This window comes from Apteryx rowi, unplaced genomic scaffold (genome assembly GCF_003343035.1).
Source record: "Apteryx rowi isolate R43461 unplaced genomic scaffold, aptRow1 scaffold_1017, whole genome shotgun sequence".
In the NCBI taxonomy this organism is placed as follows: domain Eukaryota; kingdom Metazoa; phylum Chordata; class Aves; order Apterygiformes; family Apterygidae; genus Apteryx; species Apteryx rowi.
Window position 1 is genome coordinate 25,967 of NW_020447217.1, and position 17,805 is coordinate 43,771.

General features: G+C 41.2%; 1 protein-coding gene across 9 annotated transcripts; it reads left to right on the forward strand.

Moving 5' to 3' along the window:
- The first annotated feature begins 132 nt into the window (after positions 1–132).
- ILF3 (interleukin enhancer binding factor 3) lies at positions 133–17,805 on the forward strand. Of its 9 annotated transcripts, none has more exons than XM_026064518.1 (20): positions 133–150; positions 4,480–4,575; positions 4,656–4,882; positions 5,212–5,392; positions 5,691–5,838; positions 7,183–7,274; positions 7,653–7,748; positions 8,026–8,137; positions 8,611–8,708; positions 9,099–9,210; positions 9,306–9,434; positions 9,712–9,911; positions 10,378–10,548; positions 10,871–11,008; positions 11,217–11,393; positions 11,835–11,988; positions 12,169–12,222; positions 15,922–16,287; positions 16,802–16,933; positions 17,143–17,805. In XM_026064518.1, exons 2-20 carry the CDS (start codon positions 4,573–4,575, stop codon positions 17,274–17,276), a joined length of 2,724 nt encoding a protein of 907 aa, XP_025920303.1. In that variant the 5' UTR covers positions 133–150; positions 4,480–4,572; the 3' UTR covers positions 17,277–17,805. The 9 variants fall into 9 exon arrangements, with proteins under 9 accessions (XP_025920303.1, XP_025920348.1, XP_025920358.1 ...); XM_026064538.1 differs by lacking the exon at positions 133–150 and adding an exon at positions 708–2,318 and having other exon boundaries at positions 16,802–16,924; XM_026064582.1 differs by lacking the exon at positions 133–150 and adding an exon at positions 708–2,318 and having other exon boundaries at positions 9,306–9,416; positions 11,838–11,988; positions 16,802–16,924.

The window sequence follows — 17,805 nt, forward strand, 5'->3', positions numbered from 1 at the left end:
GCTGGGCCTGCCGGCGGCGGCGGCGAAGTGGCGGGGCGCGGATCGCGCCGCCGGTGACCCGGCCCCCTTCCCCTCCCTCCCTCCTTCCCTCGCGCGGCCCCATTGTGCTGTGGAGAGACAAAATGGCGGCGGGCGGCCGTTGGGCCGCGAGTGAGTGAGGGGAGGGGGGGGGCGCGCGCGCGAGGAGAGGGGTGTTGGGGGGGGTCGGCGCTGCGCGCGCACCTCGCCCCCCCCCCCGCGCGGCCCCCTCCCTCCCCACACACACACCGGGCGGGGGGGGCAGCGCGCGCGGGGGTCTCCCACCCCCCCCCAGGTGCACGCGCCGCCGCTTTGTTCTCCCGCTCGCCGCGCTTGCAAATGGCGGCAGCGGCTCGCTGTGGGGAGGGGGGGGGTTACCCCATTCCCCCCCCTCCTCTTTCTCCAGGCCTGGGGGGGACTGTGATGGCCCTCGGCGCGCACTGGCGACGAGGGGGAGGCCCGGTGTCACCGCAGCACTGCTTTGCCCCCCCCCTTCCCCTTTCCCCGGTGGGGGGGGGCCGTTCTCGCCTCTCCCCTCGCTGTTGTGGCGCCTGGAGCGGTGGGGGGGGTTAGATACAAGGTGGCTTCATCCCCTTCGGTGTCATCTGGATGCGCGTCTCCTCCCCCTCCCGGGGACAGAGCAGCGCTCCCCCCCACCCCCGTGCTCTCTCCTTTCTCGAAACTTATTCTCCAGGGTTTGGCTCATTTGGGCTCATTTGGGTTCTGCCCGCCCTGAGCGAGGCTCCCATCGCTTCCCTGAAACGCCCCCCCCCCTTGTTTTAATTCATCCCGTTATTTGTAGCTGCTCAGTTCTGGACAATTCAGAACAGCAGCGTGGATTATCCTCGCTGCATCTCGTTGCCGCTTTACAAGTGTCAGCGGCTTTTGTTTACCATCATCTTAGTTATTCAGGTAGCTTGTTTTGTTTCGTTTTTTAAAGATGTATTGGATGCTGTCAGCGTCCTTAGACCTTGAAGGAATTGCCTGCGAGGGAAGCCATCCAAATCCGAACAAAAGCGCAGTGTTAAGGTTTTACAACCAAAGCAGCTCAAGCAGCCTGTTCAGGTGTGAATGCTGCAAAGTAAGACTGGCTAAAAACACAAATGAAAAATTACTGATTCTTACTTAAAATGAAGCAGTGTTCTTAAGTCCAGCTACATACATTGCTTAACATAAGTTAAACTTTGCCCTTATCCAGGGCATCGTTATTGAAGAAATTTCACCCCTTAGCATTCTTACTATAATTTTGTCACCCACCCCACTCCCCAAAATGTGTTTGAGACAGTCTGGCTCGTTATGTTGGAATTCTAGTGAAATCTAGTTGGAAATCCAGTGGAAGTTGCTGAAATCCTGCTTGTAGCAGGAAATCATAGGAGGGGAGAATCAGAGCAGGCGAGTCTTAAAATGGGGCTTAAATTTCAAAATGTTTTCCTTTTTCCAAATTTTAATGGCTATCAACCTTATGAGCAATGTCAGGAATTGTGCATAATTCAGAGTGTTCATGTTTTTAACTTGTTCTGTGGTTCTTTTTCCTAAGAGGCATGAATCCTGTGATGCTGCAGCATCAGCTCCTGGGTTCTCATTAAAAATGAACTTCAGTGATTTCAAGAGGAGAGATAACATTCGTCTTTAGAAATCACAGGAAACAGAAGTCTCGCTCGTTGGGGTGTTGTAGTATTTTCTGACAGTAGGGATAACTGCTGCTCTCCATTAGTTTGGATTTCAACTACCTTCTTACCTTGCTTGGAGGGAACTAAGGAAATTTAACCAAAAATTACTGGGTACAGTAACCGATCTCAATAAAAACAATTAGTGATCCAAATTCTTCTGGGTCCAGTCCAAACTTAGGCCTTAGAATGGACTGGGAAGTTTGGAGCCTGCTAACACATGACAAGATGTGTGACTATGCAAGAATATATATACACCTTTGCATTGCAATGCATGCTTTGTGGATTCTTGCAGATACCTTAGGAATAATTCTCTCTGGTCAGTGGACACTGACATGTGGGTTTAATTACAATTRGATCCATTTAAGTCATCCCGATGTGTCACAAAGGGAAAATCATCCTGTACGTAGCTATTTACCAGATTGGGATCGGAGGCATTTCTGTGCTCTAGAAATCTGCATGAATAAATACCCCCTACAATCTGATAGTGGCTAGAGGAAATGAGCTTTCCCAATTTCATCCCAGCTTATATCTGTAAATTCTTCAGGTCATAAGCCTGAGTTCTGTTTGTAAAACACCTGGCACAGTGGGGTCCTGATTTCTGTCCAGGCCCTGGATGTTGTTTTAGCACAGGTAATGGTTAAAACAGTATTATTGTAATAAAGCACCAAGTATTTGAACAATTAATTGCTCGTTTGTTATTGTTATTCTGGTGTATTGAACAGTTTGCACTTACTTAAGATACGTGAGGCTTACTTGCAATTTGTATCATCTGTCAAAGGGTAATGCAAAGCATTCAACTACATTTCAATTATTTTTCATATTTATATAGTAATATATATATAGTAATTACTGGCTAGCCTAAGAAACGGTAAGACRACTCGTGTAGATTCCAGTGGAAAAAAGCAAAAGCAAACTGCAGTCTGGTTTCATTTTGATTGAAACTCATTTGAAACAGATGGATTTCCAGAGAAGTAGGATTTGGTGCTGAGGACTTAAATAATTGAGACATGATTGACTTTCTCTGGCAATTTTTTTTTTACGTGCCGTAGTTATGGCAATCTTCATGTATACTAAATTGTAAAAGTAAGTTAACTAACTTGGCAAAATCTGATTCGAAATGAAGCAGAAGCTGATGGAGGTGTTGGATATAGATGCTAATGGTCTTAATCTCCATTGCTCCTGTGAGTCCTCAGGTGCTTGTGCTGTGTTACGAGGCTATTCATTTGCCTCATTTGTACTAGTGCTTTTAAATGGCACATAACAATTCCTGGAGTTACTAAGAAACATAAGGTATTTGCAGGAATCTGATTGACCATGTGCAGTTTCAATTAGAGGTAAATCAAGGGTCTTATTGAAGATGGATGCTTTCAAGGTGTAGTCAAATTAATGACTGTTAATCAAGCAACTGCTGATTCTTATCACAGTCGTATAGTTTCCTATGTGATTGGTGCTTAAGATTAGAGGAGTAAATCCCAGTGGATACAAGATGGTATTTTGAACTTCTTGCCAGAAGTCTGTTCACATCTGAAGGCAATCTTGGAAAGCTGTGTTCTTTCACAAAACATAAACTAGTCCTTTAGGACACAATTATTTCTTTGCTAGAAGGCCCCTTGGCTAAAAACAGAGGAACAAAGTACTTGAATTTTAACAAAAGAAGTTAACTACTTCAGTTCCAGGTGCAAGCTATACCAGTGGTTTTGTTTGGTTTGAAAGATGACATGTTCTGAAACAAGCTGTAGTGATTTTTGGCTTAATCAGCATAGCAATTCTGTTGAATTTTAGAAATTACAAGCACTTCAAAGGCAGATTTGCTAATTAAGTTTATACTACTTCCTCTTGATAAAGTATGTGCTAAAATAAGTGAAGAGACTCATGCAGTTACTGAATTTGTGACCTACTGATGATAATGAAAATCCAGCTTGTTTACTTTGGGGCCATAAAATGAATTTGGGGTAAAAATCTGTCGGCCATATATGGATTTTTACAAGTAGTTGCTTGTGAGTAGCATCAATGAGCACAGCCAAAACTATTGCCTTGTTTGGTAACCAGGTGATACAAATCTAGTTCTTTACCTCATGAAAATATTTTAGCTTATATACAAATCATGTCAAAAACTGTTAATTTTTCCAGTACAAACTGTTTCTGTGTGTATCAGGGAATGCTTTATCTTAATTGCAATTTGTTTTAGAAATAAGAGAGCTTTGCAAAAAAAAAAAAAAATCCATTTTTAATGGGAAAGCCTCTTAGGCACAAGGAGCCAAAATAATATCCTTAAGGCCACTGAGACTGCAAACTTGACCTAGGAGGGAAAATCGGGTAGTCGTGGTCGCAGCTCAGACTAGTAGAATGTTTTGCATTTTGCAGAGTGTACAAGGGAATGAGGTTGCAGTTCAAGGCCTTTGTCTTGGTGCGGTGTGGTCTGCAGTTGCTGTACAGCTGAATTGAAATATAGTAAATAAGCATATGGTACCTGTTAAACAGGTGATCAGGTAACACCGAGAAGTTAACGTAAGCCTTCATAGGCAGTCTGTGGAAGTTGGAGTGACAGCTGTACGATAAAATTGGTTTTAATCGTTACTGTGGGTGCTATTCAGGTCTAAAGAAAGTTAGCCTTTGGGAGAAGAAAACTTGGCTTTCAATAATAAGTTCGTATAATTGTCATTTATGTTACCACTTCCAGTTATTTATATCAGTTATTTCTGTTATTATTACGTATACTTAGCAAGCAGGTTGTGGGGACCATACTAGCCCACCAGTAAAGCATTGCTGATCAGTTTTCTGCTGTTCCCAGATTACAGAAAATTGTGGTACTGGTACAGTCTTTTTGGTGGAAGAATCTAAATAAGTACCTTTTGAAAATTTGGACAGACATTCAAAGGCAAAAATGGTAAGGTTCTGGAATTTGGGGACTTACAGGATTAATTTGGGTTTAGCCTGTTGCTAAATCGCTTCAAATTGCCTTTTCAGCGACCAATGCGTATTTTTGTGAACGATGACCGCCACGTGATGGCAAAACATTCAGCCGTTTACCCGACTCAAGAAGAACTGGAGGCAGTTCAGAATATGGTGTCCCACACAGAACGGGCGCTCAAAGCCGTTTCTGACTGGATTGACGAACAGGAAAAAGTCAGTGGGGAACAGCCAGAACAAGAGACCATGGAGACGGCGGCTGAAGAGGAGAACAAAGAAGGAGGGTAAGAACATCRCTAAACAAGTGCTTTAAGAGGGTACTGTCAGAAGTAATAGCACTATCTTATTTAGATTAGTAGAAATATACTCTCTGAAGTTTGCAAAGATGCTTGCCTGGCTATGGAGTAATGGAATTAAGAGGAGAGGGAGAGCTAACCTGGGACCGAAGCAACTTTTCCTATGTAGGTGTAGTAGTACTTCAGTGGGGGGATCACGTTTCACACTTAATCTTTGCAGATACATCCCTTAGCTTCAGTTAAGCGTTTGCACTTACCTAGCTGCAGTTAATTTTTTAGTTTTTAAGCCGTCGTGATTGTACCCTGTATATTTGCAGGGATCAGAAGGCTACAGAACAGTTGACTAGGACCCTTCGTGGAGTGATGCGTGTAGGGCTTGTAGCAAAAGGCCTGTTACTGAAGGGGGACTTGGATCTTGAGCTAGTTCTTTTGTGCAAAGATAAGCCCACAACAGATCTCCTGGAGAAAGTAGCTGACAATCTTGGAGTACAGCTTGCTGTGAGTAAAATCTTTCAATGTTTCTGTGTGCTTGTTACAGTGAGCAAAACAAGCAGAATATATTTTAAATGGATAAAAAGGCACTTGATGACATTTTTTGATGYGCTTTATTATTTTATCTTAGAAAAGTAATTGTCATAGATGTATAGCATTGTTCTAGAATTACCTTGTAAGTGAACATCTTTTTATTAACTGAAATTTTATAGACCTTGTTTTTGTTTTTTTTCTGGGAAAAAAAGGATAGTGGAACTCTAAGAAATGAATTAGACGATTACTAAGTGGTGAAATTATATTGCAGGCTATTACCGAAGACAAATATGAAATAATCCAGTCAGTTGGTGATGCTGCAATTATAATTAAGAATACAAAAGAGCCGTCATTGACACTGACCATCCATTTGACGTCGCCTGTTGTCAGAGAAGAAATGGAGAAACAGTTAGCTGGAGGTATGGAAGACTGAAAACAGCCAACAGTCAGTCTGGAAACTTGTATTTTTCTGTTGCTAATTCACTGTTAAAGCGTGCTATTCAATTTCAGCCTAAATAGCAGCAATTCTTTTTATGCAAATTCAAAATTTCATAATACAACACTAATCCCATGAGATCATGATTATGGTTTATTTTGACTGAACTTCTGAAACTGAGTAGCACCTTTCAAATGGTATTTTGCTCCTTTTTTTTTCAGTTTTTTTTACTTGGACGTTTAGTTCACTAATATGTAATATTGTTGTATTAATCTTGTTTTGTATCTAGCCATGTAAGTGGCCTGCACAATACATAAAAAAAATATAAGCATATACATTTTAAACATGTTGAAGGCTTCTTGTTAAATGACTTGCATGTACATGAAATTGGATGTTACAAAGTTTGTGTTGCAGCAAGAATGATAGGTGCTCTGGGTCTCCTTGATTGGCTGTTTTATCAGCTAAAGCTCAGAATTCCAGAATGTGATTCAGAGTTTTGGATAAAGTTAGCTTCTATATTTGATCTTAAATTTGTTTTGGAATGAAAATTCACAAATGTCTTTGCACTTGACTTTTTTTTTACTATGATCAATTCTGTATCATAGGCATCRCACTGTTTAATTCGCAGACCTCAAACATTTGCTCTGTGTACTAGCCTTATCTAAAACCCTGGTCTTCAGAAACTTTGAACTTTCTTAAACCATATCTTCAATTTTGCTGCAGCACAGACTGGAAAATATTTTTGTGCTCTATTGACTGTCTATGGTTTTGATATCTGACCTCGTCTACCGAGCCTTCTAGTTTGTCAATTTTAGGGACGCTGGACCTTTGACCAACAGGACGCTCTCTGTCACGGGTTGGGGCCAGGGCAGTCACGCCTTATGGGCGGAGGGGGTTCCCTTGATYGTAGAAAAGCTCACGCACACACGCACACCCACACTCCTCCACTAAAGCTACACTCTGAACACAGAGTGGGGATTTATTTTAAATTCCATTTATTAGCAATTTCAGACCTCATACTCTGCAACTTCACCRGAGTAGTAAAGGATTTCTGTCGTCTCCCATACAGCATTACTTCCCATCTCTTCCTTACAAAATAGACTTTAGTCTGCCCCTGTTAATTAAACTTCCCATCTCTCTGCAGTTTAAATTTCTAAGTAAGGCCAATAGTCAAGCGTACTGCAGACCATCCTTCCAGGTAAAGGATCTAGACCATGATCTTTTGGGAGCCTCAGCTGCCTTTTAGGAAGCTGCCTCATCCCCTCTCCACCTGACAGAACCCCCTTGGTCAAACTGTGCCTTGTCTTCTTATTCCATCCACGAATAGAAACGCTATCAGTCAACGACTCCCCGGACGTTCTGGACAGGCAGAAATGCCTTGCTGCCTTGGCGTCACTCCGACACGCCAAGTGGTTCCAGGTTTGCATTTTGTTCTTATATTTGTCTTTAAGTAGAAAATTTGTAAACTCTTAACTGGCTAACTTTTTTTATTTAAAATACTTTAAAGTTGGATGATAGTTAGATGTGCTGAACTTAGCGTCTGTCAATGGTACAGTTGCTAAAGAAGCACTTAAGTGAATTTAACATTCGAAAGGAACCTTTTTTAATGAGTAGATGCATAGCTGCTGCTTTGTGTTAAGAGTAATGTCGTCTTTGTACTCTACAATTAAAGTTATAAAGTTGTAATGTGAAATATTGTTTACCCTTGACAAAGTAGCACTGCAAAAATTAATGTCTGCAAAAGAACAGTTTGGGTATTTTTATTGAATATGCTTCTGCTTTTGATTTCTGTTCTAGGCCAGGGCTAATGGTTTGAAGTCGTGCGTCATAGTCATTCGGGTTTTGAGAGATCTGTGTACTCGGGTTCCTACTTGGGCCCCRCTAAGAGGATGGGTAATTCTTTTCTTTTCCTTTGTATGTGCCACTTCTCCAAATTGTTGTTTAACCCTGTTAAGTTGGCAAACATTCTGTTTCAATAAGCTAGTTTTATATAAAACTTAAAAAAAAAAGTTTGCATCCTTGAAAGATGCATATTGAAGTTTTACAGTGTGCATCGTTTTACTTGCAATCCGTGCTGAGAATTTTAAGTAACTTCTAAACTTATAATATTCACAGTACACAACACATGCATGTACATTTGCTTTTCTCACTTTTCAAAAATGTCTTTCAGCCTCTAGAGCTACTCTGTGAAAAATCTATAGGAACTGCTAATAGACCAATGGGAGCTGGCGAGGCTCTGAGGAGAGTTCTCGAATGCCTCGCATCAGGAATCGTTATGCCAGGTTAGGTGGTTCTCTGCATTTACATTTCAAAGTGAAACTGAAACGAAATACGATTGAAGCTTTGATGCGCTATTATGTTGCCTAGTATTTGAGACATCCCTTGTTATATGTGCGGGCAACTTAGATTCAAAACTCAGAAACCCCCCAGTATATATGGGTACTACAGTACCTTGCTATTCTTTAGGGCACATGTGTTCAAAGCTATGGACCCATGATGTTAAACCCTGTAGAGAGAGGTACCAGTTTCTTGCAAGTGTAAAATTGCTTCTCTGAGTGGTTGTGACCAGTTTCACTTATAATTGTACTTGTAAAATAATCCAGACGAGTTTCAGAATGTTGGACATTGGATGGATCATGTCAGTCGGTGTTCTTCGAGAGATGAGTGTTGATTGATGCCAAGGGAATACTTAGTTTAGTTTCTTTAGAAACACCAGGATAATTCTCTGCATATCTTCCTTGTTTCCTGCCTTCAGATGGTTCTGGTATTTATGATCCTTGTGAAAAAGAAGCCACTGATGCTATTGGGCATCTAGACAGACAACAAAGGGAAGATATCACACAGAGTGCTCAGGTATAGTTTTGACTACAGATGTTACAAAAACTTAATCAGTTCAACTGACTCTGAACTTCCATATTGGTTAATGGTAGTATAGTAACCTCACAGAGGTTGGTGTTAACTTTTTTAATATCTAGTCAAGTAAAGAAATACAAATGGGTCCCACACCAATAAGGAATTTGTAGCTTGGCCAACCAGAAGCAAAGTCTCAGGTTTTCAATAGTGACTTTACTACCATGACCCGTATTTTGGGTTGAACTTCCAAAAAATTCAAAGGAGAGTCCTATTTAAACTGATGAGGAATTTTGTGTAGGGGTGGGTAGAAYGTTCCTGTCTGAAACTGCAGTGAACAAAGATTACTGTAGCAACTTGTGCCTCCCAGTAACATGCGTTTAATCTTTCTAGCATGCTCTGAGACTTGCTGCTTTTGGCCAGCTTCACAAGGTCTTGGGGATGGATCCCCTACCTTCCAAAATGCCCAAGAAACCAAAGAATGAAAACCCCGTTGACTACACTGGTAGGTACTAGAAAAAAATAACGCGTTTGTAAGGCTATTGCTGTTCTTGTTACTGGAAACTGGAATGCTTAGCTCTTCTGTTATGATTGTTACAGTCCAGATTCCTCCCAGTACAACATATGCCGTTACCCCAATGAAGCGTCCTATGGAGGAGGATGGAGAGGAGAAGTCTCCCAGCAAAAAGAAAAAGAAGATTCAGAAAAAAGGTATTGAGTTAACGAGAGGTAGGTACAAATGACTACCTGAAAGCTATTTTCAGGCTAAGTTGGGGGGCAGGTCACAGAACTCTTGCAAGTGTTTGATCTTGAGTGATACTGTAAATATGAATTGTAGGGCATGCAAACTTTAAGTAAATAAAATAAATTACCGCTGTAAGGTCTTACTTGGTATAACTTTTAAACTCTCACAAGGACAAAAATGACAGATAACTCACTATATGAAATCAGTTTTGCTTCTTCTAAAGCGATTGCAAACACCTGAAAAACTTGTTTTTCTGTTCAGAGGAAAAACTTGAACCTCCCCAGGCCATGAATGCACTGATGAAACTAAACCAGCTAAAACCTGGACTCCAGTACAAACTTGTGTCTCAGACTGGTCCTGTTCATGCTCCTATTTTTACAATGTCTGTGGAAATTGATGGCAGCACATTTGAGGCATCAGGACCTTCCAAAAAGACAGCCAAATTGCATGTAGCAGTGAAGGTAAGAGTTGTGTCTGTAAATTCCTGCCCCGGGGCTCTAAATAACAGGCAGTCTGTTTCCTAGTGATGATTGTTGACCTCTTAAACTTGAAAAGAGTGACCTGAAAGCCCCTGATCATCATGGAAGTCATGATTAAAATTGTATRTGTGAAATGTGTAACCCCTTCAGCATGGACCAGGTCGCATCCAGGGTAGAAGTTAAATATCAAGACAGTGTGGTCTGTGTGTTGCAAGGCAGGGAACTTGGTACTTAGTTCTTGAAGTGTCCACAAGATTTGGAAAATGAGGGAAAAGTAAGATGAATAATCCTTACAGAATGTTAGCCTAATACTCTAACAAAATTAATAGAGTGACTCTGAGCAACCCTTTCAAATATTCACCCCAAAAGATGTAGAGCATAGGAGAACCAGCACATCTCTGAGGTAAGTGCTTTTCAGTAATCCCTTCTCCAACTCTCCTTGCCCTAGGTGTTGCAAGATATGGGCTTACCCACGGGAGTGGAAGGCAAAGAGTCTGGAAAGGGAGATGAATCAGCAGAGGAAACGGAACAGAAACCAGTTGTTGTTGCTCCTCCTCCTGTAGTGGAAACAGTCTCTACACCCAGTGCTGCTTCTCCTCCTTCAGATCAAACCTCAGAGGTGAGCAGGGTCTTAAGAGTTAAAGAATCAGGACAGACTCTTTTGGAGAAGGTGATGTTGAAGGCCGTTCTTTGAAGGACCTTTTAGCATATTGCTCTTCCCTGCTAACGGAGTCTGGCCTGAATGTACACGCTGTGCTGACAGATGTAAAATATAGCAGTCTTCAGTTACTATAAGTTTTGAGATAAGAATATCACACAAGCTCATCCTAGTGCAACTGTCCTTTAAAGTATTTTTCAGTYGTAGAAAGTTCATATTTTGGGAGTAACTTGTAGTCCAGTAGGTTTTTCTTGGAGCTTCATGACCACTTCTCCTCTTTCAGAATGTGAAACAACAGGGACCAATTCTGACAAAGCATGGCAAGAATCCTGTGATGGAACTAAACGAGAAAAGACGTGGGCTGAAATATGAACTGATTTCAGAAACAGGTGGCAGTCATGACAAGCGCTTTGTCATGGAGGTGAGATGACTTCCTGTTCCTCTTCATACTTTCATCCGAGTTCAGATATCTGCAACTTTATAGCCTTAGTAAGAATTTTCCTAGATCCCTACTGGAATTGTCTGAGGGCACCATATAAAAATGGTTAATGACATCAAGTTTATTCACAAGAGGCAGCTTCTATTTCTGCCCTTTCCATTCACATGCAATGATTTAATCCATTTCAAAGGTGGAGGTTGATGGGCAGAAGTTTCAAGGAGCCGGTTCAAATAAAAAGGTGGCAAAAGCCTATGCTGCTCTGGCTGCGTTAGAGAAGTTGTTTCCAGATGCCCCTGTTGCCATTGAGCAAAACAAGAAGAAAAGAGCCCCTGTGCCTGCCAGGGGAGGACCCAAGTTTGCAGTAAAAGTAAGTAAACTTACTGTTCAATGACTTCTGTTGTTTGTGATGTAGCTAATGATTCTGCAGTACTTCTGTCTTCTGTGCTGCAATTGTAATCTTTCTTTTGGGGAAGAGGAATAACCTAACGTGAACAGAGAGAAACCAGGATCTACTAATAGCTATTGGATTAGAAAGCAGAAATACTGCTGTGTTCTCTTCCGTCTTCCAGACTGTGCTCTTCTGTGGCATCCATGAAGTTTTGCAGGCGTCTTGTCCTTACCCTGTTTCCTGGAGATTACTCTTACCTGATACCACCCTCAACTTTTGTTTGGCCCTTTTCCCTGTTGATGGAGATCAGTATCTGACATGTTCTAGAGTTCGTGACATGATTTTGAAAGGTTTTGTTTTCATCTTGGGTGTGTGGTGAAATGATCCAGAAACATTGTGTAACGAGCCTCTCTCCTTCAGCAGCATAATCCGGGTTTCGGAATGGGAGGCCCCATGCACAACGAAGTACCCCCTCCGCCCAACATGCGTGGTCGTGGAAGAGGCGGCAATATCCGAGGCCGTGGGAGAGGCAGGGGTGGATTCGGTGGCAATCACGGTGGCTACATGAATGCAGGTGAGCTGCTGTGCATGTTTTATTCTCATTCATCCATGCTAAATGGTACAGAAACTACCTGTCCACCAATAGGTGGATTAATTAATCTCTAGCATTTCAAAGTCTGACCTGTAGCATTACAGGAAATGAAGCTTTGTATGCTTGTATTCTGTTTTATTTAAAAATTTTATTCCAATTTAGGTGCTGGATATGGAAGCTATGGTTATGGAGGAAATTCCGCGACAGCAGGCTATAGTAAGTGTTCATCTTTTATATTTTGAAGCACATCAATCTGCTGGGGGTGTAAAACTTGGACTGGGTTGCAACATACAATAATATGCTTGTGCTGAAGCCATCTTAAGGGGTTCTCTTTTTTCTGAATGAGAAATAATGAAAGATGGCTTATGTACATGTTTAAAAGTTAAACTCAAATCCAGGTGACTTCACGTTTCCTCTAAAATTGTGAATATTTTAAATTTCTCTGCTTTAAGCCATGTGAAGCTATCAGCCACACTTGTGAATCAGATTTTCCTGAAAATACACAGCGATTGGTCTTGAGAAGAAGCCTTCATTGGGGGGTGACAGGAGCAGAGAAATCTAAAACATGACTTTCAAATGTGGCGCATTTTGCCATCTTCAAAAGAATTCTAATTTTTTTTCTCTGCTCTGTCTCCCCCTTTTGTAGGTGACTTTTTCACAGACTGCTACGGCTATCATGATTTTGGGTCTTCCTAGATCATCTAAAAGTATTGCACAAAAAACAGCTTTTTACTCCAATTTTCTCGAACTCCAAAACCCAAAGTGTTCGTGCTGTGTCCCTGTGCTTCACTGGGTTTCTCAACAGTGGCTTTTCACCGCAGCTTGTCTGAAACTCTTATTAGCCTGCAGAACTTAAGACAGTGGCAGTTTTTATTGTGATTTGCCTTTGAACTTGGTTGTATCAATGTACACAACAGGGGGAACTAATTATCAAAGAATGTTTTTGTGCAGTTTGCACAAATTTCAAAGCCAGCTCTGTTCAGCATAAAGGCAAAAAGCCCATCTTTGCTTTTTATGGAAAGCATTACTTTATTTTTAAGAAACAGATACTGAAGTGTTTTAATCTACCTTTGTCTTAATTTACGGCAGGTTTTGTACAAAATTTGAGCCTTTTATTAAATCCCAGAAATTGGGTAAATGCCTCTGATATTGGGAAGACTTTTCAACATCTCTGAATATAGTACAGCCCAGCTTTTTAAGCATGCAAAATGTTGACTTGTATGTGGAATCGTATGTGCTAAAATTAATCCTAAATCCTTTGTAACACGCTGGTGGATTAACGCTGAGGGATGTGACTTATTGTGGCTGGTAGCTAGTGTACTTTCAAAGGTATTGTAATTGTGCTTCCGATACTGATACAATAAATATCCAGGCATTAGGAGTTAATGTAAAAATGTTAGTCTTGATAACTTCTGAAAATGCATGGATTCAATCGTTACATGAAAATGGGCTTTCTTGAGCCAAGCATAAAGGGCCTAAAGCACTTCAGCAAACTTGCGGTGGCCGCGGACTCAGCAGCCTCGCTGCTGAGGCTGCACCGTGCGTGCCTGTTGCAAAATGCAYATCACCCTAAAAGTGTGTCATAACCTGGAGAAATAATTTCACTGGAATTTGAAATGGCGGGGAACTTGAAATTGGCCGTTTAAGACGCTAGTCTTTGATAAATTTAAAGTGTTCGGTCCTTTATTCTTGCTATAGTACTTGTTTTAAAACTGTATTTTGTTTGTCACTGTTTTTAGCTGCAAAGCCTGCACCATTGCATTAATTTAACTTGTGAAGCTCAACAACATTTGAGTTAACTCAGTAACTAAACTAGTTAAAAAGAAAAAAAAATTTAAAAAAAGGCAAAACAAAAATCTTTAACCTATGAAGCATCAAGTAAAAAAAAAAAAAAAAATTGTCCAAGGTATCTAGTGACTACTTTAAAAAAAAAATGCATGCCCTATTTTTTTTAGAAAGTTATTGTTTGAGATAATGACTTTTTATACAAGTGAATAGATACTGTCCTGAATGAGGTGAACAACTGCCATTTTTTAAGTGAATACATGTTAAAGTAACTACTGGTGTGTTCGATATTTTTATTCATTAGCTTTGATTTAGGGGGAGTAGAAAATATCAGGTGTCAAACAGCATTAAAACTTCATAGTTAAATATGAAGGGTTCATGTAAAATGTAAATTCCGGAAATTGATTCCTTGCTTGGCAGAGGCCAACTTCCAGCATCTGCAGCTTGAATTTAAATGGTGCAAGTCTTAGTTCTTAACCTCTTGTTCTGGAGGATCCCATATTCCTTCCAGATGTGTCTGAACCAAAGACAGGAACTTCAATGCACGTGACAGAGCAAGGTACCTTTCGGTCACAGTGCAGGAATATTTTGCTGTTTTGGTTTTTTGACTGGAGAGAAGTATATTGCAGAGCCTTGTTTCTACCCAGCTGAAACACAGTCTATAGGGGAAAGGAGGAAAAAGGATCTTGTGTAATCTAGAAAGTCTTACTCTAGTGCAGAGGGCGTAGTGAAGAATTGATTCTGTGATTCCAGGGATATTTGGAGTTCTGGAAAAAATGAGCAAGGTGACGAAAAAAGCTTAGGTGCCTTGAAGAGCCACCGCTCTTCAMATAAAAACACATATTGAATTTAGGAAATGAGCTCTGATTCACCCTTATGATGAGTTGTTCCATTAGTTTCACATGGGATTGCAGAAAGAAAGGGTACAAGATTTTATACCTTGTCTCTTTTTAACTGTAAGTTTTTCTTGAGAAATACTAAATTCTCATACACCTCTCCTTCGTTTTCAAAGGAGATGCTGGCAAAACTCCTCCTCTTTAGAGGCCTAGTTAAGTTCCAGGAGTAGTACATGCTGTTACAGACACTGGTGCAGGTTTTTAGTTAGATTCTAGTGGCTTTTCTTCCTTGAAATAAGTTAGGTTTTAATATGGCAAGTCTGACTGTAGAGTTAAGTCTTCTCACGTTAAGCCCAAACTGTGAAACATTCATTGAAGTTCAATTTGCAGGAATTGGGCAGGAAAGCAATTGCTCAGCAGTTTAAGAGCTTGACTGTAGTACTATTGATAAATAAAAGGAAAAAAACAAAAAAAACAACACTAACTCTTGACTATGTACAGTGCTTTTGCATCCAGACTTTCTAGAGGATTTTGATCCGTTAGAGGTTTTTGGTAACCTTGGATCTAAGATCACGGTGGTACCAGATTTTTGAGATAAATAGTGCTACACAATAGGATAAGCTGTGTATGCACATCTTCATTTCGGTTGGATTGTTTCTGTTCATTCGATGTGTAAATCAATACCGAAGGTTCTCTTTATTTTAGTGAACTGCATGGATGTTGACTTAATTCCTCGTTACAGGAATAAGATTATTCCTTGTTACCACTTCTTTCAGCTGTGGAGAGTGAGCATCAGTTGACATTGATGGCTGACTTGTCTCAAATGTAGTTTGAGCACCAGATTTTAAATCTTTGTAGAACATTAAGTAATAACTGTTAGTTATTGTAACATGCATAAAAAAAAAAAATTGTAGTAGCCCTGAGCTTAGTTCTAGATTTTGGGTTTATACTGGAATTAAAGCTATAGGAGAACTGGCTCAGAGTTGTTAAATGAGAAATTTTTAAAGTAACTTGGAAAATCATATGATGTCAATGTATTTCATAATTCCCTGTCTACTTAAATGAACAAAATGTTACACCTCTTGGCCTCGTGTGGAGTTTCTTAAGCCTTTCATCAGCGTAAGATCAAGCTACTCTTAAACTGTTGCTTTCACAATAGTAAAATCTCTTTATTGTGATATGAACCTACCCCTTTAAATAGTGTCTTGCTTCTGAAATGTCTTGGTTTCTGGAATATACCTGCCCCACCAAAACGCCGTTGCTGTTACGGACTAACTTTGTTTTCCCTGTTTAGGCCAGTTCTATAGCAATGGTGGCCACTCCAACTCCGGGAGTGGCGGCGGAGGTGGTGGTGGTGGCTCCTCCGGGTATGGATCCTACTATCAAGGTGGCGATAACTACAATTCCCCCGTTCCTCCGAAACACGGTGGGAAGAAACAGCAGCACGGAGGACAGCAAAAACCTTCCTATGGGTCAGGGTATCAGTCCCACCAAGGCCAGCAACAGCAGTCATACAACCAAAATCAGTACAGTAACTACGGCCCACCTCAAGGCAAACAGAAAGGGTATAATCACGGCCAAGGCAACTATTCTTCATACTCCAATTCTTACAACTCACCCGGTGGTGGAGGCTCAGATTACAACTATGAGAGCAAATTCAGTGAGTGCTGCCTGGCTTATTTGACGGGGTGGGGGGGGGAGCAACATGTGGACTTGATAATGCAAACGTTAGTTCATCTTGCGAAGCGGATGCTCTAGATATCTAGCGGGCTTAAACTGCTCGGGTTTCGCTTATTTGTTGTTAACGAGATCAGCTATGGACCAGGTAACCTGCTGGTCTAGTCCGTCCCTGCTCTCTGCGAAGATGTTCTTGCGTTTTGAAAGATGAACGTGGAGTCGTCTACTCTGCTGTGCCCAGCTAGTTGACCTGCATAATTGTTGTGATCAAGTCTTCGCTTTCCGTAACAGGAAAGTTAGCTAGCCGCCAAAGGCTGCGGGAAGGGCAGAAGAAGGGAAGTTCTTGCTGGCTGAACCCTGGTCAGCAAGCTCAGCTCGATGAGTTACCATCTCTTTAGCCATCAGTAACAGGCAGATTTTTTTTTAGCTGCTTGTCCGGGTAGTCTCGGTGGAAGTCGCTGGAAGGCCAGCTTTGCTCAGCCTCTGCTCTCTTCCAGGTTACGGTGGCAACAGTGGCCGCGGAGGAGGAGGAAATAACTATTCAGGAGGTGCCTCATACAATACTGGTTCACATGGTGGCTATGGGGGAGGATCTGGGGGCGGAGGGTCCTCTTACCAAGGTAAGCAAGGTTAGTATAAAACGCTTCTTCGTATATTTTTCTCTGCATGTGTTGGTGTGTGAAAACGGCATCTTTACGTCTTCTGTGTGTGCTCCTGTGCTACAGCCGTTCTGGATAGGAGTAAAAATGCTGTGCTCCTCTGTATTAACAGAGCTTTTATTTCACCACGTGATTATAAGCGAACGTCTTTCTCTCTCCCCCTTGTGCTCCCTTTGCAGGTGGATATTCTTCACAGTCCAACTACAACTCCCCCGGTTCAGGCCAAAATTACAGCGGCCCCCCCAGTTCCTATCAAGCTTCCCAAGGTGGCTACGGCAGAAACGATCACAGCATGAATTATCAGTACAGATAAAGCAGCCCTTCCTCTGTGGGTGTGAAGTTTTGTTACCTTCCGCACTTGCGCACCCTTTGAATATTCAGTTTTATTGCATCACAGTAAACACGTAAATCCCCCCTTCCCCCTGTTTCCATGTTGCAGTGCTCTTTGTGATATCAGTCACTAATGGTTGAGTACCTGTAATTCCATACTTAGCTGTATTTTGGGCATCTATGTATTTAATGGTTTGTTAGTTGCCATTACAACTTTGTCTAAATAGATTTTTTGAGTTAATACGACTTCAGTATCCTTTTTCTATTTAAAATTGACGTTGAAGTGTTAACACAGTATGGCTTTAAATAGATAAGGGATATGTCATCTGTTAATGCTTTTGTGAAGTGAGTTAAACAAGCTTTCTGTATTTTAATGCGTTAGTGTTTCAGTTTTATAAGTGAAGATTTTATTTTAAAAACCAGTGGGAAAGAGTGGGTTTTGTATGTCTGAATCATTCAGGCAGTACATCTGGATTAAGCTGAATGTAGACAAATAAACACAAACTCTTGAT